At 41.4% G+C, this 25,465-nt stretch overlaps 1 protein-coding gene across 1 annotated transcript in view; it reads right to left on the reverse strand.

Moving 5' to 3' along the window:
* Positions 1 to 3,897: 3,897 nt before the first annotated feature.
* LOC104278603 (alkylated DNA repair protein alkB homolog 8-like) overlaps positions 3,898 to 25,465 on the reverse strand; it is a gene marked incomplete at its 3' end in the record, with an annotated part of 29,592 nt that continues 8,024 nt past the window's right edge. Inside the window, exons 6-7 of the mRNA XM_009875628.1 lie at positions 23,057 to 23,127; positions 3,898 to 4,004 (exon numbers count right to left, since the gene is read on the reverse strand). Of these exons, the coding sequence (XP_009873930.1) occupies positions 3,898 to 4,004; positions 23,057 to 23,127 (178 nt within the window). The remainder of the gene's footprint in view (positions 4,005 to 23,056; positions 23,128 to 25,465) is intronic.

Here is a 25,465-nt window from a genome sequence, read left to right on the forward strand (position 1 = left end):
TATTTATTTATATTTTAAAATCATATTTGTTAAAGATGCAATACTAAAAATGGTGGCTATGGGTATAAAAGCATAGAACTGGTTGAGTTCTACATGAGCAGATTGAAGTTTCTTGTTATAAATGGGCCTCTTCAATGAATTCTGCTTTGCCACAGAATTGCTTTTCCATTTATTGACAGCAGAAGATGCAAAGAACAGCACTTTGGGGATTTGGTAAAATGCCTGAAGGGAGAAACTCTGCTGTAGAACTTTCTTGACCAGAATCTATGTATCGATCAAGCAAACTGGGAGCAAAGCTTCTTCAGCTACTTCTGGATTTGGCACAGATCTTAACAAACACAAAAATGTTTCTGCAAGGACAAAATTCATAAAATGAAAGTGATTTGGAATTTTCCTGGAGCAACAAAAGTTTCAAATAATTCTATAAAGAGATTTACATTACAAAAAAGTACCAAACCAAGAATTTTTAAGACCTCTACGAATGTATCTCTCTCAAAGCTGAGAAGAGGAAAATGAGATAGGAAAATGTGAAACACAACATGAGAGAAGAGAAACAGCTGCACCCACATGTAGTTTCCCATCACTTGCACATGGGAAAAAGTATAGACATTCTTGGAACAAAATGGGAATTCTTCAGGGAAAAAGCTTAACACTTCAAAGCTGTTACTGTCACACTGAAATGCTTCCTGAACTTAGTCATCAAGGAGATTAATGCAGAAATTTCCTCAACAAAAAAAAATCTATAAGGAACTGGTCTCTCAGTGAAGCCCTTCAGAGCTGCTGACTTCAGGGTACTTGACTCCCAGCAGGACAAACTCTCAGTCCAATACTGACTTCCACATTGGTTATCTGAGTTCAATCCTCACAGGTTGAGCAAAAAGGGGGAAAAAAGTGTCCTAGATCCTTTAATCAAGGAGAACATTCAGTCTCATCTCAAGTGTCTACTGGAAGTTTTTTTACAGGTCACGAACAGTTGACCAGTGTCTGTACTTAACCCAGAAGAATGACCCAAACGCCGAGAAGGCAGCCTGAGCAGCACTCCCGTACTTTACCATAGGTTGTCTTTCCTGTCGCAGGCAAGCTCATCTCTAACGCTGTCACAGGGAAAAAGAGTGCAGATCCTTTCTGTCTGCACATCAGGACACAGCACACTGATATCTCTGTGTAGATGTTGCAAAAAGGAGACATGGAGCGGCCCCACGAATGGAAATCTCCTCAAGCAGCCAGGGAAAGGACGGGATCCAATAAGGAACTGCCTTGCTCATGGCAGGCAATGAAGCTGTGGATCAGCAAAGGATGCCCAAGAATCCCTGGGCTGGAGAACTTAAAATCCTAAGTTTGCAGATTTTCTATTTGATTTTCTTTTGTACCTGCAGCAATAAGCTAAGCATAGCAGCTAATATTTCCAGAAGTAAGTTTTCTTTTTCAAGGTTCAAGTTTCAACCTACGTAATTTCCCTTTGCCTATACAAGAACTCCAGCTGGGCTAAAATAAAATGCTGCAAAAATAAAAGGCTGCACGTCCTCTTGCTTGGCACAGAGATGTTTTACTACTGCAGTGTTGCAAACGCTGTTTTGCCAGGCTACTCAACCAAAAATGACCTTCATCAGAAAAAAAAAAATCACAAATGAATCTCATCAGAGAAGCCGTAATTTTACTTTCACCTATGAGATAAAAAGAGCTCTCCTTGATGACACTGTAACTTATTTCTTTACTGTATGTTTCTCATTCATAGAGAACAGAACAAAAACCTTCTCCTGAGCACTCTGTTAATAGGGTCAAAATGAAGTTTCTAATTCCCTTGGCATCCAAATACACACATTAAAAACATTTTCAGAATGACTCCAAATAAGCCTTTTGCTCTCTCATTTGATTTCTGAGGAGTAGAAAAAAGGCATTACAAATGATCTTAAATATATCCTGACATTATATATGCAGGTGAATTGACTACACAAGATGATTAATCTTACTGATTACAGCTTTATGCTCCACTAGCATGATGGAAAGTTTACTTCAGTTGAGTATCTTAATCAACTACTGCTCTTAAAAATATACAGAAAAACTGTCTTTAGGAAATGTGGACAAGCACTGAAACAGAAGTAACTTGTAGAAAGATCTGGTATCTTCATTTTAAATGTCATTTCTGTCACTGGTTCTCAACAGACAACCATCACTTGTAGGTACTAGTAAGTAATAATGTTGGTGGAGTCCCCTTCCCTGGATACATTTAAGAGTCGGAAAGGGATATGGTTTAGTTGAGGACTTGTCAGTGTTAGGATAAAGACTGGACTCAATGATTTTGAAGGTCTTTTCTAATCTGGACAATTCTGTGATCCTGTGCATCTCATTCCAGTTGTCAGTAGCCAGGTATACTACTCGAGCTTGAATGCCTGCTGGCAAGTACTGCAAGTGTCCTCCTCCATCCTTCCCCCTCCTGGGAGTTTGGCTGCCCAGGGCCAGCTGAAGAACAGCAGAACTTGGAGAAGGGTGTTGTGAAGACAGCCAGAGGCCTCAGCAAGGGCCACCCCTCCTTCCTTTGGGAGCTGTTTTGAAATGGCAGCTGTCTCATTCCAGTTACAGCCCCAGATGCATCCTCAGCTCTGTCTGTGCACGGCCGCTGCCCCACTGATCTGGGCCTTGACTCCCAGACTGACGTCCCAACCTGGCCTCAGCCCAGCCCCATGGAGCTGCCTGATGCCCAGGATTGGGGAATGTCCCTCGGCTCCCCTGGCCAGCAACATCACCGACATGGAAACCGCACTGTGTTCCCAGAGCTGTAGATAACCTTCCCAAAAGATGACTGACAGTATTTGGCAGGACAGAAGAAGAAGCTTATAATGCTGGTATCTGTGTTCAATCTTGTATTCCAAAAAAGACCAAAAGACTTCACTGCTCCGTGCCTCTATAATGATGCATATTAGAAGTATCAGCAGCTTGTTCCAACTATATAATTTAATGAGGGAAGACACTGGTGGTATAAGCACTCCATAAAAATGAACAATGTCAAGGTCATTACTCTTTGTCAAATTAACCAGTAAAAATAAAAGGCAGAAAATTTTCTGCCAATAATATGATGTGATCATTAATTTACACAAAACGTAATTAGTCTCTCCAGATGACTGCTGTAACCAGTGACATCATGGGTCAGACACAGGAAGAAACACTTACCATGGGAATTTCTGTCCAATTTGAGGGTGTTCCTATTCTCCCGAAGCACACTACTTCCAGAGCTCACTGAAGTTTTAGCCTTTTGGCCAATCTCCCTGCTCCTGTTGTATCTCCCAGTGGTGCATGATTTAAAAAGCACATATTCAATCTCTATAGTAAGTAAATCCTCAAGACATTATTTCAAGAAACCTATTTTCCAGGATCCCAAATCTGCTCAGCACAATGCAGCCTTATCAGGAGTTAAAATGTTCCTAAAGCAGCTGGGAAGAACTCAGGAAGACTCTCCTTTGTCACCCTCTGTGCAAAAGTCACTCTTAAATCAGCCCTTCTCTAAAGCCCTTGGCATATGTGATCCAATGGGAAAAGTCCTCGGCTGAAAAGAAAGGAAAGGGTGAAGCTAATTGCACTACAATCAATTCTTTGCCAGCTCAGAGTCACCGAGGACTTTCACACCACAGATATAAGCGAGAGCGATTTCTAAGCAAAATTTCACTTGCAACAGAGGCAGGAAACTGCAGCTCAGGGACTGGCAATTAGCTTCCTGAAATCCCCTATTATTTCAATTTAACCTGAGCAGCATCCGAGCAGAGGAGTGAATTTGTATATTAATTACAAAACACAGCTTGATTTCATTCAGAGCAATTTTAAATACTGAATGTCATTAACAAAGGAAACAAACAACACACATTATTATTCTATTATCAGCAATGCAGGGACTCTTACACGTACCCATGTGTCCACAGGTATCTGGATTCTCCAGCCATCACCAATAAACTGCATCGGGGCAGCATAATTGCCACTGTATGGCCATCAGGGTGTTTGAAATCCATCACAATCTAAAAAGAAGCAAAACCAGCCACTATGAAGGAGCATGACCTACAGAGCTTCATGTACATGCCGGGCATTCTCAAGTCCTAGCTTTGTTTGCCTCTTCAGCATGTTCATCAGCACATTGCCATGAAACAGTCAGGTATTTCCAAGGGGTGCAAAAGCCTCTCGGCCTCTGTCCTGAAGATCTCTCCCTTTCAGCACTGCGTTCAAAAATCTGAGACAATCAGAAATACAGGTGCATATATACATAATGAAAATAATAAAAATACGTGTGTTTGTTTTTTCTTTTCACAAGTAATAGCTTGCTTCCTGAGAACACAGTAGCACCATTTAATCTCTATCTACCCATGAGGAATGGACTACTACCTCTCAGCTAAAGGCAACTGCTTAAGAGAAGAGAGAGCTGATTTGCTCTAACTCTGGGCCACGGCAGTCAGCCCCTGTCTTTTTGTAGTCTATGCAGAGAGAGGCGAGTATCTCCACAGAGTGATTCATCCCAGTCTCAAACGTAAAGCTAAGTGATGCAGAATGACCCCATGCCCTCTGGAAATGCTTATCCCTTCCCAGCAGACTGAGCTAAGACAATTAACTCGGAGTAGATACATAACATTTCGATAACCAGTATTAGGTGAGAGAAATAATTTCCAGCCTACCCACGTTCCCGGAGGTTTGCAGCACAACAAGCACATGCGGTCTCTCCTGACTAACATGCCAATGACCAGACCATCCTTTTACTATTTGCCACCTGGTTTCTAGCCATGGCAATATACTGAGGTAACGCTTTCAGCTTTATTCCAATTTCACAGCCCAGATGGCAGCACTACATTTTGCTTCTGCTTGGGCTAGGAATGCTTTTCTTTTACATTTCCCAAATGAGAGAAACTCTTGCTGTGGAAAATAAGGAGCAGGTCAATTAAGCAAGGCAAACAAGTTACAAAAAACTTACCAGAAAAGACAAGTGGTCAAAAGCTATTCAAGTCAGCTACGCTGGAGAATAAGCACCATGAAAGTGCTGCCACCTGATTCGTAACCTACTAAGTATGCAATTTAAAAGCAGTCTTACTACAGCATGCCAGATCGAAACAAACACTTCTGCTCCTGCATACAGATGTGTGTAACAAAGGGAAAACAGTGGTACAATGATCAGCCATTCAGCACAAAAACCCAGCAAGATAGAGACTGAAGTAAGCAAGATTTTAAACACTACAAATTGCCACTTATGACATTTACTATTTAATGTTGTACACATTGGAGCAAACTACAATGGCATTTACATTTTTAGGGAAAAAAATTACACTGTAGTACCACCCACATAGAGTGACACAGCTTCTCCTGTTGAGCTACCTAAATTTAAAGCAAGAAATGACGAGGGTGACAAACAGTGGGGCTGCAAGGGGATGAGAGATTTAGGGGAACAGGAAGAAAGCCTACCTATAAGCTCTTATGAATGATCACGAAACACTTTAACAGCTACACAAAATAGATGAATGACAGCCACTTGCTCACATAGCCCTTCCCCTGCACTTTGCAACTTCTTCCAGGTATCCTCAAAGAAACATGGGGTGAAGAAGGAGAAAACATGGTGGCTTCACAGATCTAACGGGGAGGCTGCCCCATAAAGCACAGCTGGGTGCAAGCATTTGTAAAAAGATGTAGCTATGTGGCAAGGCAAAGGAATCAGAGGACAAGTAATCAAGACTAGCAAGTAAGGAAAGGAAAAGCATGAAAAAAGAAATGGGGAGTGAAGTGGCTGGATGAAATGGATGAGATGATCTCTGTCTGTCTTTCGCCTCTCTGGCTCACTGCTGCTGGGGGACACGTGTGAGGGGGCAAGACAGAGACATAGGTTCCTCAGAAGCACGGCAGAATAAACCGGACATAAGACTCCATTCAGATTCTTTCCTGGAGGCTGTTACCCCACTGTCCCTCTTTAGGAGTCAGTAGTAGCTACAAAGCTCTGTTCTGGCAGATGATGTTTAAGAACAGCACTTTCTCCAAGAGTCAATAAGACCTCTGTGATTGCCATCTCCCTCCAGGGTGCAGAAGAGGACCTTTCCTTTCACTTCTGTGTGCCAGGCTGGAGACTTTGTAAGAAGCAGTGGGAAATGGTTCCTCCAGCTCCCTGCCTTCACCACTACTTTACCTCCTGCAACTTCACCCCACCAATTTCATGGCCCCAGTCTCTTCACAGAACATGCTCCTAAACCCCATCCTCTTAGCAACTGTGCATCCAAACCAGAGGAGGTTCAAAGGGCTCTAAAACAGAGAGCTCACTGGGAATGAGAGTCCATAACGCTATCCCTGGTAGCTGGATTTTCAGGCAGAAGTGGTGAGCAAATAGTGAAAGAGGAGCATGTCCTCCTGGCTGAACTTCAGCTACACTAAGCCAACCAGAACGATACGAAACAAAATTCCTGATGGTGCAGAATTTAAGGCTGAAAAGCAGGAGATCATCTATCTAATATCTGGCAAGTCTAGTCCTCACCAGCACAAGATTCCAGCTTTTTGGACTCTTTTGTGGAGGAAAAGGACTCTTCTGTGTCTCTGTGGAAGAAAAGTTTCTGTACTATCACCTCACACTGTATGGCTGCTCCCCTTCTAACTAAATTTCAAGCTGTCATGATTTGGGGAGGAAGATAAAAATAAAGGATTAATTTATTTGCAAATGAGCAATGACATTAAGTAATTAGCAGTAACTGGAAGAGTCAAAAATCCAAATCCAAAACTGACTTCTGCTTATGAAGCAGAGATCCTCAGACTATATTAAAGTTTTTGGACTTTTTCTATTAATGATAAATTTGACATTGCAATTCAGACAGAGAATCAAATTTAAGAAACTCACTCTGAACATATGAAGAAAATAAGCACGATTCCTCGGCTTCATTTCTTTATCTAGAATAACTGCACCTGAATGTTTAAAAAAACCCAAGGAGTACTTCTATCCTTTGTTTACAGTACAGTGAATAACATTTAACCCAGAAGGGTTTTTGAAGAACCCTGTTCTTATCTCTGACAAGCCTATTACTGGCTGAAGTAGATAACATTCCCACACTCCTATATGTGCCTTTATCCTGGCAGAACATTCTGAATTGTCAGCCACACATGCATGCACACAAAAGATTAATGCATTTGGTCCTCTTTTTAATTTACGAAGGACTCACAATCAATAAAGCAACTCTGCCACTGCTGAATCAATCTGCTTCATGACAGCTTTGCTCCACAGGAGCTATTTCCAATTACTCCTCTTGGTTTTACCTATTTTCTTTTTTCTCGTAGATGGCAGAGTCAATAAAGATCAAATTCCCAGCTAGCCCATGGTGCATCATCCAGGGATTGCATTCAAAAAAAAAAAAAAAAAAGATGCTTTGATCTTATACAACTTTTACCTTCTTGCTTCCTACTATCGAAGAAGTATGCCAAAAAGCTAAAAAAAACCAAACAGCTAATAATATCTACTTGTGGGCTTAAATAGCTTTTCATGGTGCCATGTTATTTAAGGAAGAGAGTTCATGATGCGGGAGCACACAAAGCTGTAAACAGCCTTCGAGGATGGCTAAACATCAATGCAAAGGGATGCCCGCAACATGAACGTTTCTGTGGCACAAAATACAGCAAAATACAAAAAACCAGAAAAGAACGCAGCATGAAAGAAAAAGGGGAGAAAGTATGTTCTTCTTAACTCCTCAGGGAACGAGAAGTCAGCACCGCCTTTCAGTGCAACGGTATGGCACATCAAGAGCAGAAGGATGAATGTGAATAACTGGTCTATCAAATAAGTAACGATCCAAAAACAAAACAGAAATGATGCAGCAGGTCTATAAGGACAATGTCAATAAGGATTTCACTGCTACAGTGTGGAATAACAACATTTTTTTCTAAGCCTGGTCTCTGATGCAATTTGTATTTGACACTAATAGACTACTTTAGATGAAACATACTCTAAAGCCAAAAAAATTACTATGTAGAATGCTTCTCAAGTCTCTGACGTTATTTACTGAATTTTCAGAGAGTAAAGACACATTATCAGCCTACATAGCAGTTTCCCACATGTAAACCAGATGAAAAAGAATGTCTACTTCAAAGACAGCTGAGAGGTTTAAAACCCACACACGGAGCTTGAACAACACGGTGGAGCTCTATGCAGAGACAAGAGCCTGCTGGCTTACTCAGGACTGAGGCGATCAATCAGTAATAAACAGTGCCTTTCACTGCAAAAACCATGCTAATTTCCAAAATTTGGAATTCAGAAAAATGCTGAATTTTAAAAGGAAAGAGAATGGGATTGTCTTCTTTGAATAATCCATGCCATAGGAAAATTTGTCTTATGCAACCTATATTTATATCCTGTATCATGATCTATAGCCATACTTCAGAAAAAGAGCGCAACATTGAAAGCCATGACGATGAAGTATTTCAGTATTGCCTACCACAAAAATCTCTCAACACATGCACAAGCCTCCCCCGCACCAGATTTACGCCAAAGCATACCATCTCTTGCCAACCCTCCTTATCTACTTAGCCACTACGGTCACGCTTAATACACTTGGTTTTCTTCTAGTCAGTTCTCTATCCATGCAATGTACAACTGTCTTAGAATCACAGAATTACTAACGTTGGGAAAGACCTCCAAGATCATCAAGTCCAACCGTCATCAAGTCCAACACTACCATGACCACTAAACCGTGTCCTGAAGTGCCACATCTACAAGCTTTTTGAACAACCTCTAGGGATGGCGACTCCATCACTTCCCTGAACAGCCTGTTCCAATGCTTCACCACTCTTTCAGTGAAGACTTTTTCCTTAATATCCAATCTAAACCTCCACCAGCACAACTTGAGCCCATTTTCTCTCGTCCTAGAGAGGAATCTTCTGAATCTCACTGCATTTTCCGTGTCTATGTATTTCTCAATTATAAGAGATTCTTCCCCAGAGTAGGAATGCATCTGGGGTCCAGCGGAAGCTGCTGTTTCCAGGGTGCCATAAATAAACCCGGATAGGTTGCTGCCTGTGAGACCTGTTGCTAAGGTGAAATAAATGGTCTTTTGCTTCAGCTGCTGAACAGGACATTCAGCAGAAGGACAAAGAAGGGCAGTGAAGTTGATGAGGGGTCTGGAGAACAAGCCTGATGAGGAGCATCCGATTCCTCAAGTTGCTCCAGGGGAGATTTAGATTGGATGTTAGGAAAAATTTCTTTTAAGAGTGGTGAAGCACTGGAACAGGCTCCCCAGGGAAGTGGTAGAGTCACTATCCCTGGCGGCATTCAAAAAATGTGTACATATGGCATTTCAGGACATGGTCCTGAAATTTCAGGCCATGGTGGTGTTGCGTTGACAGATGGACATGATGACCTTAAGGGTCTTTTCCAGTCTTAATGGTTCTGTGATTCCTCCCCTTAAGTGAGGACTAACATATGAATGTTTAAAAACTCTTTCAATATATGGCCAGTACTTCATTCTTTTCTCTCTGAGGTCTCACCTCATGATTTTCTTGATAACCCCAATGAGGACCGAGTATCCACCGAACAGCATACCAGTATCTCTCCTAGTTATTCAATATGCCATTGACTCCATGCCACAAATTCTCTTGTTGTCTGAAATGGCAGATTCAGCTAGTGCACAAGAAGAGGAAAACTACAGACCACTCTCCTTTTGTACCTGGAGATGCATCTCTTGAGGTTCACCAACTCCAAGTATTAGAAGCCAGCTCCTCGTGGTGTCCAATGGGGTGGCTGCTGTGCTCAGTCTTTAGCAGAGGTTGGTTGGGATGCTGGCGGTACTTCTGGCAGCGTCACACCAACAACTGACTGCTGCTGTTCCCACTTCAAGGCTTTTTTCCACCTGCTACAAATTTTCACGCTTCACTCATATGTCGTCTGAAGCTGACTCTTCATTTCAAAATTTTTAAATCCAGGGTTACTGTTTAATGTTGTCAACTGAACAGTCAGACTAAAAGAGTACATGAAACCTAACGCATTAAAGACCATCCCACAAATATGCCAATTCCTAATAACTCTACAAGTATCAAGTTTCTTTTGCATGTCAGGACATTACCTGTGGCGTTGACATTCCCAGGGCATTACTTGTGCTAAGACTCAATGCTGAATGTTAGACTCCTACATAAACGACCTTCAATCCCAATAGCGGCATTACCACTGCTTTCCTCCCTCTGTCACGACAGGTGCAAATTTTTTTTTTCTGGAAATTGCTATCCAGCCTCAGCATATGACCCTGATACCCTTCTGTGAATCCAGAGACAAAGAATCAGTCAAGTTCTCAACAACATCTCATTTATTGAATTTTGCTAAAATTCCATTTTCATCCCTACTCTTAGTTTAAACTCTTTTAGGACACATAAAGCAAGAGGCTAATGCTGTTATCTTAATTTAATTTCTTTTATTGACTTTGCCTCCTCTGCAGTATTTTCTATTCTTTCAGTCATACGTCTTCCCTCACATTCAAGAGTGCTACTACACTGACATACAGGGAACTGCATCCACCTACACCGGAGCCAAATGTGCCCCAAATGTATGAATTCACTCATTTTGCTTTCCAAAAGAAAACAAATTTTCAAGATTTTGTATCATTTGCTCTCTATAGAAGCATAGTTCAAGGGAAGAGCACAAGAGCACTCATACACCCCAATCCTAGTGGTCTCCGGAGGGTTGAATCTGTTCTATATACAATGCCTGGACATCACAAGAAAGCAGTTCTGCATCCTCAAATCTATCTCCTCAGACTTGCAGTTAACATATTAAATTTATGTTCTGAAAGCAAATAATCCTTATTTACATGTTTAATTTTTTACCAAAGAAACCACTGAACAAGTCCTTACAACACAGACACAGCTGTTCTGTAATGAGAACAACTCTGTGTGTAAGTACAACGATGATGTATGCATATCTGTGCATGTGGTGCTGAGGCATATCTGTAATTCTTTCATACATTAAAAACTTGAAAGCTCTCAAGAGATTTTTCAATGCCTAAGTAGAAAAGGAAGAAATTCAGGGTTCAAGAAGAGTCTATCACCTTTTAAAATTATTGGTAATTTACAAGTATCTGTGGAAACACACACTATAATCAGCAACTTCCGTGTCACCAAGGTTGCAAACACATGTAGCAGGATTTTCTTCAGCCATTATTTTGTTTCCAGGTCACCCTATTCGTACATTTATCATCCTGTCATCGAGCATTATAACCTTTAATTGCAAGTGTCCTACAATGGAAGCGGTGTAAGGGACTGCAAATTGGGCCTTCAAGTAATATAAACAACAACTGATACAGAACAAACCAGGCCTTGGCTGAGCAATACTGCCAAACATGGAATAAAACACCTATGGTAATGAGTCATCTACAGGAAAAAGGACCTGAAATATTTAGACTCGGTGTGTACACTCGTACCACATAACAGGGCAGCACAGACCCACCAGGTGCTGCCTAACAGCCCAAGTACTGACAGGTTCAGGGTGTTTCAAGACATGGCTAAAATATGCTGCATGTTCATTATTCTGCATAGTGGAAAATCATCTTCACTCGCTCTCTGCAAACTTTGGGGTTGTTCATCAGACCTTATTCTCCTCTGCAGGTCTCAGCTTTCTTCTTGTAATGCTGTAGTACAGGAATCCAAGCGAACTATAAGTCACAGGGTGGGAGCAGTCTATAGTTCAAGGTTAAGACATCTACGTTTGGGCATAGACTTGTAAAAATCCTATCAGAGAACTGAAACTTGTGAAATCAGACACTGGATGTCTAGACTAGCACGAGTTAAATCATCCCATAGGCTGGACAGACTCAATTCCTATTGGTTACAGAAGAGTTCAGGCATGAAGTGCACACGTATACACCTACTTGTAAACACTAAAATTTTAGTGTTTTAATTCTGGATTGGATACCACTGACATGTTATTAAATATGGTACCCAAGAATTATTCAGCAGATGCCTCAACTCTGTTTAAATTAGTCTGCCTTAACTAAAACCTCTTCCTGTACTACTATCACTATAATCTTGCCCCTACTGAGAAAGTAGCGTGGAAATAGTCCAGTGCTGAATATCTGTAATTCAAAAGGATGAAACAGTAAGTATAGTCAGCTTGAGTTTGAAACAAAGGTCAACAAGTGCTTCTTACAACTTAATCTAACAGCTGTCTCAGAGACCATTACAATAAGAGAGAATTGCCAGAATACAAGACATGCAAACTGCCTTCCCGAACTAACTCTTGCATCATACCTCACAAGAGTTGACAAGACAGTTTTTAATCTATTGCTATAGAAACTACCATATGGCCAGTTTCTCAATCCTCTACATCTTCACTGTAAAAGAGGAATCTACTGAGGAACAAAAATTTGGGCATAAGTTTACAAAAGTGGCTTAAATACATAAAGAAAAGTCATTTTCCAGTGGACAAAAGCATATAACTCTCAGAGGAAGAAAAAAAGAAAAAAAATATGCAAGAAAAGAAAAACCCCAAACATCAAAGAACATACAAAAGCCATCCTCTCAGTTAATGATGTCTCCTAGGGCCACAAAGTATGATTCAAAACACAGCATGACTCAGAAAGACTTCTTGAAAATCATTTGAAGAAAACAATTTTATCAAGTCACACAATTGCTGTGTTTCACCTCATGAAGTACCAAACATCTGACAGGTATATTTTGACATGTGGATAGGCAGTATTTGAACACCACTGATTTGCATCACAAGCAATGTCATCTCTTTCTTGTCTCATTCCCTCCATCTGCTCATTAGCCCAACGAGTACCTTCACAGAATGCAGACAGAAGTTATACAAAAGGACTCTACCAGGGCCTCAGCATCTGTCCCTGAATTTACAACAGCTTGTGTGAACGTGCGCTGCAGAGCTGCACAACGGAACAGAGGAAAAGGAGGAACACAAACACCTCACAGGGAACTGTGACATGTCCAGTTTTCATTGCTTTTAGCTGCACCATCAACCTGGGTTTCTTCCCATCATTTTGCCCCAGCAAACAGACCAGAGCTTCACTTGTGTTACCCCTGCAGTAAACTAAGAGGTTCCCTGCCCACTTGCTTCTTTGCTAAGAGCACATCTCTCCCCCTGCCCTGAACCAGAGTCTTTCTGTCAAGTGTATCAGCATCACGGGTTTGACAGCTCTGGCTCCAGCACATTTCTAACTGCCCTTGATTGCCAGTTCCTCAGTGAACATTTCCAGAGAGTCTACTAACACAAGAGCTCTGTGGAGAAACTCCTAAAATGCTCAGCACAGCTGAAAAGAAAAACAGAAACAGAACATTGCAGAAGGCAAAATGCTCAGATTTGTAGAGACAGTGTAAGTGCAAACAGACTTCAAACCCCATTTGCCACTTACTGGTATTATTGGTCCAGAGAAGGGGAACAAACCCAGTGAAGAGTCTAGAGAATAAGTCATATGAGAAGCGGCTGAGAGACTTGGGATTGTTTAGTCTGAAGAAAGGGAGGCTGAGGGGAGACATTATCACTCTCTACAACTCCCTGAAAGGAGATTTTAGGGAGGTTGGTGTTGGTCTCTTCTCACAAGTTACAAGCAACAGGACAAAAGGAAATGGCTTCAAGTCACGCTAGGGTTGGTTTAGGTTAGACATTAGGAAAAACTTCTACACTGAAAGGGTCATCCAAGACTGGAACAGGCTGCCCAGGGTTGAATCGCCATCCTTGGATGTATTTAAAAGCCATCTAGATATGGTGCTCAGGGACATCACAGAAACAATCACAGAATCACAGAATGTCAGGGGTTGGAAGGGACCTCGAAAGACCATCTAGTCCAACCTCTCTCAGAGCAGGACACAGTTTAGAAGTGCACCTGCTAGACTTGGATAACAGTTGGACTTCAGGATCTTGAAGGTCTTTTCCAACAGCATGATTCTATGATTATAAAAGTCCAATTCAAAGCCGAGAGACAATACACCACAGCAGGAGTTAAGCTTGTTTCTTTGTTAAGAAAGTTAACAAGTTAAGCTTGTTTCTTTGCTTACAGACTATTTGTGACTGTTATTATTTGCTGACTGCTTGTCATTTCTACGCTAAATTTGCCACAATCTTAAAATAGGCTCCTATGACAATAGAGGTGACATCACTGGATAATGAAATTAGATTTCTTTATTGAATTCCAGAACTGAAGTACAGCTGAAATGTAACAGCTAAAGATAATGACTTTTTAATGCCTCAGAGGTCAGTCTGTTTGCTGTTAATTTGCGGCAGACACCAGGATTCCATTTCATGGATCAAGCACTGATCATCTAAAAATAACATGGAGAATAGAAATAACTTCCACTGATTAACCTCTCACAGAAATCAAAAGTAAACCACACAAACAAAAATAGAGATGTTTCAACAAAAATAAAAAATTGAACTGTATTTCAAGAATGACAATCCAAAACTTGACTTAAAAATAATTTCAGCTGCAAAAATATTAATTGAAGTGTACATTTAAATGCTGTTAGGTTTCTTCTACTACAATAATTACATTTTTCACAGGGATAAACACAAACCTCATATTTAAAACAGTTAATTCATCTCATCACCACTGAAAAGTAGTTCATGTATCATAGTGAAAAGTACATGGGGGAGTGAAGTGCAGCAAGAGGAAAAAAAAGATTTTTGTTCAAAAAAAGTAATATCGTGCATGATAATCTATTTTTTCCCAGTATTTTCACCTATTTATGTATTTCCTACCACATGGAAACAAATTAAAAATCTCTAGTAATATCTATGCAATAGTGAGACACTTTTTAGAGAGTACATTTGCACCCACTGAAAAATTCAGTATCTGTATTTGTGAGCCGCAGTAAAGCTGTAACAGCCAGACATTTGAGAATTGGAAATGAAACGACACTCCCTCAGCATAGAAAGCAAGCAGACTACAGAAACAGCAAACACCCTGGAGCAAACAGGTTCTGTTCAAACAGAATCGAGTTGGTAAAGGAATTATGCAGAAGTATTCCTTCATTATTCAGCAGCTATGACCACGCCAGAAACTTCTAAGTCCTACTTCAGACTTCAAACATTTTGGAAAGTGTTTCACTTGAAGTAAGATTTTCATGTGGTTGTGAGAAAACTAACTGCAACTGCATGACATTTTTCCTAGCATCTCTCTATATTTTTCCATGTGATATTGAGTGGATTTCTTCTTCCAGTTACTCGTGATAACAATTTCTTTTGTCTCTCTTTTCACATCCACCTCAAATGCCCAGAGCAACTGCCCAGAGCTGTTCAGGAGACGACAGGAACATTCTTCCCACGTCCCTTTCTCAACACCAACAACCCAATGGAAACACAGGATGCTAAGAAGAGCAACGAACCAACTGGGAAGAAAGCAAAGTGCTACAAATCAGAAGATGCAATTATGTCTTCCCTCTTAGCAGCCAAAACAATGGACCATGTGCAAGCAACACAGAACTGCTACACAGAACAGAGCAAGGCAACTTCCCACTCTAGCAGACCCATGAGAAATATGTCAGCAAGTCAGTGTGTTCTGCAGATCCCACAGCAATCAAACTACAGGCTGCCCTTCCCTCAGCACTGAAGCAGGATTCTAGCCAATTCAGGACCGATTAGGCCTTGCACAGCAGGGAACAGCTTGATGGAAAGACACAGTAGGTAACAAGTTTCTTTCTTCTGGGGAGAAGAAGGAAGGCTAGTATCAATGCAAAAAAAAGGAGACAGAAGACAAAGCTCTGCAGTGCCATTTGCCCAGTATTGGCCCACTGGTAGTGCCAGACCTCCGAGAATCACCACAGGGACAAATCATACAAAGAGGCACCCAGAAACTGTAACAAAAGGGGAGAAAAAAAGAATATTTTTACATATAAACCTTTAAAATACAGGCTCTGTCACAGCTTAGCTTTGATTTTATTCATCCCAAGTAGCTGAGGAGGTAGAGGAGAAGGTATGATCTCCATGCTGCTGTCTTTTTTCTCAACAAATTATTGTCACATAGCTTTTAGAGAAATAACTAGAGTTCCACTGTTCTGGGGGCAATTCTGTCCAAATGCTTTTCTTGTGCAAATCAAGACTGTTTAGTAGATTGCTACAGCACTTCAGAAACAAATGCTTGTCTGCATTAGTTGCACACAGAGGGTGCCTTGCTGTTGTTATCTTCGGCTAAAACAGCCTAGAGACGTCAGAGGCTGTGGAAGCAGGCGATTAGGTACTGCAGGACAGGTCCCAACTGACCAATTTATTTGAGAGCTGAGCTTTCAAGATCCTTACAAAGCTTAACATAAACGATCAGGTGGAAACATCAGCAGGACACATTGACAGCCATGAACAGAATCCTGTATACAAAGAGGGGAGACATCCAGCACAGAAATAAAAACCCAGAACAGTATGTTTACTAAATAATCAGCTTCCCCAAAAAAGACTGTAAGACTATTAGAAACACTCCCATGAAGAGCTGCAGGCTTTGTTGCTTATCTCAGAGGACACAATTCAATGTTCAATTACATCAACAGAAAGTTCTCCCTTGATACTGATAGGTGTTGTATCTGATCCAAGCTCAATGACAGTATATTATGGTATAATATCGACATACTCATACAGAGCAAATGCAAATAGGGGAGAGGGATTTGTGAAGCCTGATGCGTTTAACTTGTCGTGTACAGGACACCTTTCACAGGGAGATGTTCTTCAGTCATTTTCAAAAACGAAATATCACTTTAAATGGAACAAACCTACTATAATCATGCTGCTAGCACAGACAGAGGAAAAACTTTGGTATAGCCACTACCAGGGCAATTCCTTAAATAGGTAAGATGCTTTTTGAACCCTCTTAAAAGAAAAACAAAGCCTGTGGATTGGGCATAAGATCTTCATCCAGGAAGGGAAAAAATCTTTTATGGGTTGGATATGCTTGTAGCACTACTTTGCACATTATAGAAATGCTTACATCTGTATTACTAAAATTCTAATGAATCAAGGTTTACATGACAGCATGTAAAATTAGAAAAAGTGGAAAAACTGAAATCTCAATATTGATCAAGCTCCTGCAAGAAATCTGCAAACGGAAATTTGACAGAGGCTTTAACTAGGATATTTTTTGAGCAGGATGCAAACTTGGCCAGTCTCCTAAAACTAAATACTGTAAAAATCACGTATCTTTAGAGACACCAAATGGAAGCACTGAAAATAACACCTAACTCAGATAAAACTAGAAAATTCTCAACAGAAAGAATGGTTCCCTGTTTTGCAGCACTTCGTTCCAATTCATGCACACCGGACACGTGGTTTGCTACTAAGCTTGATAAAAATCACTCTGAACTAACCTAAACCCATTGCTTTTCTTCTCCTACTGTGAAAAATTCAGAATTAAAGACAGTGGTATTCAGCAATGCATCACTGAAACTGTTATTCATTAGTATTTTCAGTGAATTAATTCCTATAAAGAAAGGGTGAAGGTGCTGACTTCTAAAATGCCATTACAAGCCCACGGGACATTCTGGAAGTCTTACTTTTTTCTGCAGTTTCTCTCGAAATGCTAAAGAAATGAGTCAAAAAGGAGAAGCGATTAGCCCAAGACCCCCGCTTTTCCTGGAGTGTTATGGGCCAAGATGCATCACACATCTCACTGCTTCACCCTCTAACTATTTAGTGTTTTTTATAAACTAGGCAGAAGTACAAAGTAATCGTAAGATTTTTGTCCTCCAAATCAACTTTAATGTGCCTTATAAACTCCCCAAAACACAATGTATTGCACCAATGAGAACAAACTTGAGCCACTTGGTTTCTCCGTGCCTCTTGACAAAGCTGTTACGTGTGACTGAGATAGGAAAGAGAATCTCACACTTACATTTCTGGCTCATTTCATACATTATCTGATGTGAGACAAATGCAGAGTTGAGAAGAATCATGCCCTTATTTTCTTCTCAAGATTGTTTGTTTATGTTTAAAGTGAACATATAAGCCACATGCCAATAACTATTCCTTTTCCAACATAAATCAAGTCTGCGGGAACAAATTATACTTACAATGATTCCTCTAGCAAAATAGTCCCAGTTTTGTTATTGGATAAACTCATTCACCAGTGAGGAAAAGACTGGTTCTCAAGACTGGTTCTCAATAATGTGATTCAGCTCGCAAGGTACCAAAGATGGCACTGCCACAAAGAGCAGTTGGAGATATGTCACTAGTGGAGTAACCTAGGGTTTGACATTGGGACTAACACGTTTAATATCTCCTGTAATGGCCTGGACGACAGGGCAGAGTGCACCCTCAGCAAGTTTACAGACAACACAAAACCGGGCTGAGTGGCTTTTACACTATGTGGTTGTGCTCCCATTCAGAGGGACCTGGACAGGCTCCAGAACTGGTGCCAACAAAAACCCCATGAAGTTTGGCAAAGGGAAATGCAAAACCCTGCACCTGGTCAGGAATAACCCCGTGCATCTCCACATGCTGGGGGCTGATCAGATAGAAAACAGCTTTGCCAAAAAGGACCTTGGAGTCTTCGTGGACAAGAAGTTGCACACAAGCCACCAAGGTACTCTTGCATAAAAAAAGGCCAACAGCCACCTGAGTTACATTGGGAAGAGCACTGCCAGCAGGTCAGAGGAGCTGATCTTTCCTCTCTACACAGCACCAATGAACACGCATGTGTTCACTGGGACTGGACTGGGCTTCCCACTGCAAGAAATACATGGGCTTACTGAAGCAAGTCCAGCAAAGGGCCATGAAGATGATTAAAGAGTATCTTTACATGAGGAGATGCTGAGAAAGTTGGGACTGATCAGCTTAGAGAAGAGATGGCTCTTATCAGTGTGTATAAATATCTGATGGGAAGGAATGAAGAAGAAGGAGCCAGACTCAACAGGACAATAGACAATGGGTAAAAATTTAAAACCCATATGATTTCATCTAAACACAGGAAATCTTTTTTTACTGTCACAAAAGTCCAACACTACAATAGGTTGCCCAGAGAAGTCACCAGATGCAGAGATATTTGAAACCCAACTAGACACAGCTGTGGACAACCTGCTTTAGCTGACCCTCCGTGAGCAGGGACCTTGGACTACATGACCTCAAGAGGTCCCTTCCAACCTAAACAATTCTGTGGTTCTGTGAAATTGATACAAGTTTGAGAACTTATGCTGATAACTAAGGCATTAGGCTAGGAAGGAACATGCGTTTAGTCCCCGTGCCCTGCCACAGACTTTTTTTTTATAAGCCAAAGCATTTATTTTAGTTACTAAAACCTGCCTAACTCAGACCCTAGAAGGACAAGCATACAAACAATCGAAAGAAAAGGTCTTTCCATGACTTAGTATATGAATAACCTATATGAGGCATTCTGTTCCCTTTTCCTCCTCTGAAGCGTCTGGTTAGCCAACTTCCAAAACAGAATACAGAACCAGTTGGGCTGCAAGGTTATTTCTTTATGGCACTTTTTATGTACACGTGTGTATTTACTGTTGAGGAGAGTACAGAAAGGACAAGACATATGACTTTGTTTATGCATGTATTCCCCGACATTGCAGTCTAATGGGTTGGGGCAATCCCAAGCACAAATACAGGCTGGGCAGTAGGTGGCCTGAGAGTGGCCCTGCAGAGAAGGACCTGGGAGTGCTGGTTGATGAAAACCTGAATAAGAGCCAGCAGTGTGGCTGGCATCCTAGGCTGCATCAAAATAAGCGTGGCCAGCAGGTCAAGGGAGTTGATTCTGCCCCTCTACTCTACTCTGCTGATACATCACCTGCAGTATCGCATTCAGCTCTGGGGCACCCAACATAAGAAGGACACGGACTCACTGGAGAGAGCCAGAGGAGGGCCATGAAGATGATCAGGGGGCTGGAGCACCTCTCCTATGAGGACAGGCTGAGAGAGTTGGGGCTTTTCAGCCTGCAGAACAGAAGACCTTATAGCAGCCTTCCAGTACTTAAAGGAGGGCCTACAGGATAAACGAGGAGGGATTCTACTAAGTAATGGTTTAAAACTGAAAGAGTGCAGATTAGATTAGATACACAAGAAAAATTCTCTTCTGTGAGGGTGGTGAGGCATTGGAACAGGTTGCCCAGAAAAGCTGTGGATGCCTCATCTCTGGAAGTGTTCAAGGCCAGGCTGGATGGGGCTTTGAGCAACCTGGTCTAGCAAAAGTTGTCCCTGCCCATGGCAGTGGGGTTGGAATTTGATGATCTTTAAGGTCCTTCCCAATCCAAATCATTTGATGATTTTAAGATTCTAGTTTATTCAGGTGAAAGAAAAAATAGTCAAACTACAGGAAGAATAGGGAGGAGATAGATATTAAAGCTCGCTGCTGTGTGCAACTCCAACTGTTTATTATCAGTGTGTAAATTTTGTACGTGAGAAGTTTTAATGTTAATAGAGTACAAGGCTTCATTCCTAAAATAGCTAATTCACATACTATACCAAATAATATTTACATTTTAAAGTCAGATGAAGAGCTAAGTGCACAAGATCATAATAAAAAAATCACAAAAAGTTGTAAAAGTCTCAGAAAGAAAGGCCACTAAATAATGCAGCATTTCATGGGCCACTGGCTTGTTTCACTTTGATTGTCTGCACCTGAAAAGGGCATTAATGGCCTGTTAGGGAAAGGCACTCAAACTTGAGAGTGACCTAACAGACTGTATCCAATGTTTACACCTGAAATATCTAGAAATAGCCCAAGTCTGGCTGTTTTCCTGACTGAAACGGGCACATTCTAATTTTTAACAGCATCATAATGCTCCAGGCAGTCCACTTTCCAGAAAGGTTTGTATTTCTCAGGTGATGAAAATCACTCTGCTTTCGGCCATCTCTGAGACCATCACAAAGGCGTGCTGCAACTTAACCATCTAGAAAGGCACTACCTACGGTGCCTCATCAATGAAGTAACAGAGTATGTGTGCCAGAGTCAGCTTTTTAATTAATATGGAAAGAGTAAGAAAGCCTGAGGCTGCAGACTGAGGCAGAATATGTGAAATTACAGCACCAATAGTTTTTCTAAAGTCACTTTTTTTGGTGACGAGATCAACATAGGAACAGCTCTAAGTTGGGGTAACCGGTTGTTGCTGCGCTGCTCTGAATGCAGAAGATTTAGGATGAATAAATGGCACAGAAGATCAATTAGAGTCCTTCCTCTAGAGAAACTGCATGAAAGAAATGGACGTTCCCATGTCATACCATGGAGGTGTTGGCACTGTTAAAGACAGCACTGCAGCTGAACAGAGGAGAACATACTAACTCTGAGACAAGTCTAAGTGCAGAAGCCACATGAGGAAGCAGCCCCTAGATTGGGAGATTCCAAAACAAAAGTAGTAAAAACTCTACTGCTACTGTGCGTATCGCCCTCACAACTAATCCCAGCTGTTCCTACTCCAGAGGAGATGCTTTTGTGAATCGTGGACAAATACATCCATGATCAGGCTGACAGGACCAGCAACACTGACATCCCATTTTCAAGCAAACAAAAACACAGATGTGTCACTGCCACACGTGTTAATGTAAAAGTTATCGTTCCATAGACTCAGCCCTAATCCCAGGAGCTCCACATTCACTATGCATCTTGCAAGAAAAGAGGAAGTTAGTGTCAAAGCCCAGACTAAAGATTCAAAAAATGTCAGTGTGCAGAATATCCAGCCATGTTCCTCTCCCTGCCTAAAGAGTAACATCAACAGACAGCAGTAAGTTGTTTTGCAACAGGAGAGCGCTACTGGTAATACAGGTATGACTCTATAAGCACACACGTCTGTGTCATCTACCCACCACTCCCAGGAAAAGTAAGTAGCATCATTCTCATATAACATTCACAGCTTTTCAACTGAAAGATTCAAAAGTCAAACTTTTATTACCCACAGCAACAACCTATTCTTAGCCTTGTTAAGCCTCTAGTTCTACAATAACATGAGTACACACAGCAATGCATGTAACTCCTCTGTCACAAAAAGCCCAAGACAGTGATGGAAGCAGGACTTGCAGATGTGTAGAATGCATTCTCAAGAAATGCAAAGGAAGACGGGAATGTGCGGTGGGGTTGACTCTGGCTGGAAGTCAGACGCCCACCAAAGCCGCTCTTTCACTCCCCTCATCAGCTGGACAGAGGAGAGAAGAGATGACAAAAGGTTCACGGGTCAAGATAAGGACAAATTCTCACTCCTCTCTTCTGACCGCTGACGTCATACAGGGGTTTTTTTCCCCCCTTCTTAAATATGTTATCACAGAGGCACTGCCACTGATACTGAGCCCTGGCGAGCGGTGGGTCTCTCTTGGAGCTGCCTGGCATTGGCTCCATCAGACACCGGGGAAGCTCTAAGCAGCTTCTTCTGGCAGCTGCCCCTACAGTCTGTGCCACTACCAAAGCCCTGCCACACAAACCTGATACAGAAGGCCAAGTAGCAAAGACTTGCTGCAGTAGTGCTTAAGGCAGAGAAAGTAACTCTAGATCTGTAAAACGTGGATGGGCACAGATGCAGCAGATGAATCCAAACAGCATTAAGACACTAATCAGAGCACTGAGACTAGACGATATGTGCTGTTTTCAGGCCTAGTCTTGACACGTTGCAGACACCGTGCTAGTCCATTGTTCTCTCATTTCCCTTCCCTCTTTTCGTCTACATCTGCCTACATTGGAAGCTCATGAGCTCAGTCTACCTCTGCCTGCATCATGACTAGCTCAGGAGAGTTCAGATTTTGACTGGACCTTCTACAGGCAATATATCTATATTAGCCTGCTGTAAATATACTGAATACAAAAATTATGGGAGGCATATGCAGCCCAGAGGGAAGAGGGGATGGCACAGGGATAAAACAGAAGTAGAAACAAACAGGAGTGATCTGCTTTCTGAGAAAAACACAAAATGAAGAAAGGTCAACGGAGAACTGGGTGCTAAGATTTAAAAATAGGGTATCACTCATATCACTGGCAAATCTTCCAGTGACAACATCTTATTGCAGTTATTTATTTAATTAGCATATCACATTACCTTAAATGCTTGATATTAAACTCAGATGAGTGTCAAGAGACACCATGAAAAAGCAAATTAACTGTATTAAATAACAGAAAAATGAAACTTTTCAGTAAGGCATTATCAAAACACACAAAAACATTAAGTTTACCTCAGCTCCTAAACTAAGGGAGATTATTTCATCCTCAAAGGCAGAATGCGTATCAATATGAGGAGGAATTCCTGCATGAAAAAAACCAAAATGTCAGTATAGCAGAGAGCTACCTCTGTTGGTAATCTCTGTTTCCATAGATGTCCATATAGAAAAGCTGGATGTATGGCCGAACAAAGAAAACACCATAAACAAGAGAGTTGCCTTCTAAAACAGTTCAGGACTACATGCTCAGATTAGATGCACACAGTTAACCAAGTGTCCTGTATAACCAGTGGAAATATCTAAAAGACAGCTGAGGTCACACAAAGGCCTCACTCACCCTCTGAAGACTCCAAATGCTCTCCTTGCTGCAGAGAGCACCTGAAATCACTACGCACTCCTCCTAGGCAATTTAGCACTTAGCACTAAAGGTTACGCTACATTTGGTGGTTTTGGGCCTTAGTTCACCTATAATCATAGATTTCTCCCTCATTCTCTTCACAGAGAAGGAATCATCCCAAACAGTCCCTTTGTTGCTAAGCAGATGACTGTGCTAAGGGTCTCAGCTTCAGAATTAGGACCTACGGACATAAACACAGGCACTGTCAGGGTTAAACTCTGCCCTTGCTTTAGAGTTCTCAGGAGAAGTCCACAAACCATTGCCAGGCTAACCCCTGGGTAGTGCATTAGCACATCTGTTGGCATGTGTATAAGTAAACACACATAGCTGAGAATTGCCGAAGAGGCAGCGATTTGATTTTTCAAAATCTTTTTCTTTCAGATCTGCTAATCGGAGAGAAACTGCCATTCGCTACAGCTTGTGCCAGACATTTTAACACCAACTCCTGAGACAGCAACGTGCAGCCACAGCAAGACCTCCCCACAGGAGCCAGCAGTGGAGCACAGCCAGGCCAGCAGACAGCTTGGGAGAACTGCAGCTAGACCCTCCTTTGACACCATAGCAGGCCTAGAGAGATAGAGTAACTCCTTTGTGATCCAAACCGAAACAGTTGTATTTGCTTATTTAAGCCTCCACTCACAAACATTTCGGACACTGAGCTAAATACAATTTCTCCTAAACCTGTCAGTCAGCCCTATAAAGCATCCTTATTATATGCCAGATTTTACCTCCAGACGTAAATATTCTGCATCCCGTTAGTTTCAGTGAATGCAATGCAAGTGTTTCATGCGGTCAATATTTAATCCCACAGAAAATCAGCAAGACTTGAAAACCAAGGACACACACCTGCTTGTGTTTGCTTGTAAACTTTGCCTCAGTATAGAGCGCTCCAACTGCCTTCAGATGTGTACTGCAGTCAGTGCAATTCACTGTGCAACAGAACACAACTGCTCCTTTCAACAGCACCCAGATAACTCAACCAAGACCACACTGACCTGCCCACCTGTTTTTTATACTCTATATGGAATGTGGATGGCAACTTTCAAGTATAAATCTACAACTTTAAACATTGTTAGGACCCTGAAGAGAAAAAAATGCCCTCAAAAAGGAATTCATTCGACGTGTCCCAAGTGTAGCCACTACAGCTTAGATACCCAAAGTCATCAGTCACTTTCTAAAATCTCAAGTATAATTACCAGTGACGATCTGGCTCAGAACACAAATACTAAAGTTATTAATCTGACTGCACTCTGTGCTCATTCATATCCTAACGATTTACACTTAAGGAAGAGTATTTTGCTTTGAGTTTGGTTTTTTTTAAAAAAAAAAACCTACTTCTACTCTTGATAGAAATCTACAATTCTAACTCATCTCCTCTGATGTCCAAGCCAGAAGTACACGACTCTTACCGCTTTAAAAGATCGTCAGATACATAAACAAAGCGGATCAGCTTTTCAGACCCTCGTTTGGCAGACAGTGTGTTAGCTGTCAGGTACTAATTCTGAAAGAAAAGCTGTTGTCCTTTCTTCGTAAGGACAAATGAGATATTCACTCTAGAAAGCAAGGCAGATACTTAGCCTTGATAACTGACCTTACCAAAAAGCACAGCATGTGATTTATTCCCTAGAGATGTGATTAGAAGCAAATTCTCTTCAGATGTCTCCAGTTTGGGAAAGATTACAGAAACACAGTAACTTCTAATTCCTCAGATAAGGAAACGCTGTTTATATCATACTTAAGAGTCCATATATCACATATACTAACATTTTATCATAGGTACTAACAGCAAGAATAGTTTCCTGGAGACTGGAACAGTACAGGGAGTAAGAAGAATTTGGAGTGACTACAAAACCAAAGAGGATCACTTATTCCTACTTCTTTTTATGATTGGTTTTAATGTTATGGCCTCGGGCTCTGAAACACCATCAAGATCCACAACGGTGGTATCAAAAACTTTACTTCTAAGCACAAGCTCCCATTTCAGAAACCAGTATGAAGACTTGAGTTTTGATACAAAGCAAGTCTGG

Source organism: Apaloderma vittatum, unplaced genomic scaffold (genome assembly GCF_000703405.1).
Source record: "Apaloderma vittatum isolate BGI_N311 unplaced genomic scaffold, ASM70340v1 scaffold21968, whole genome shotgun sequence".
NCBI lineage: Eukaryota > Metazoa > Chordata > Aves > Trogoniformes > Trogonidae > Apaloderma > Apaloderma vittatum.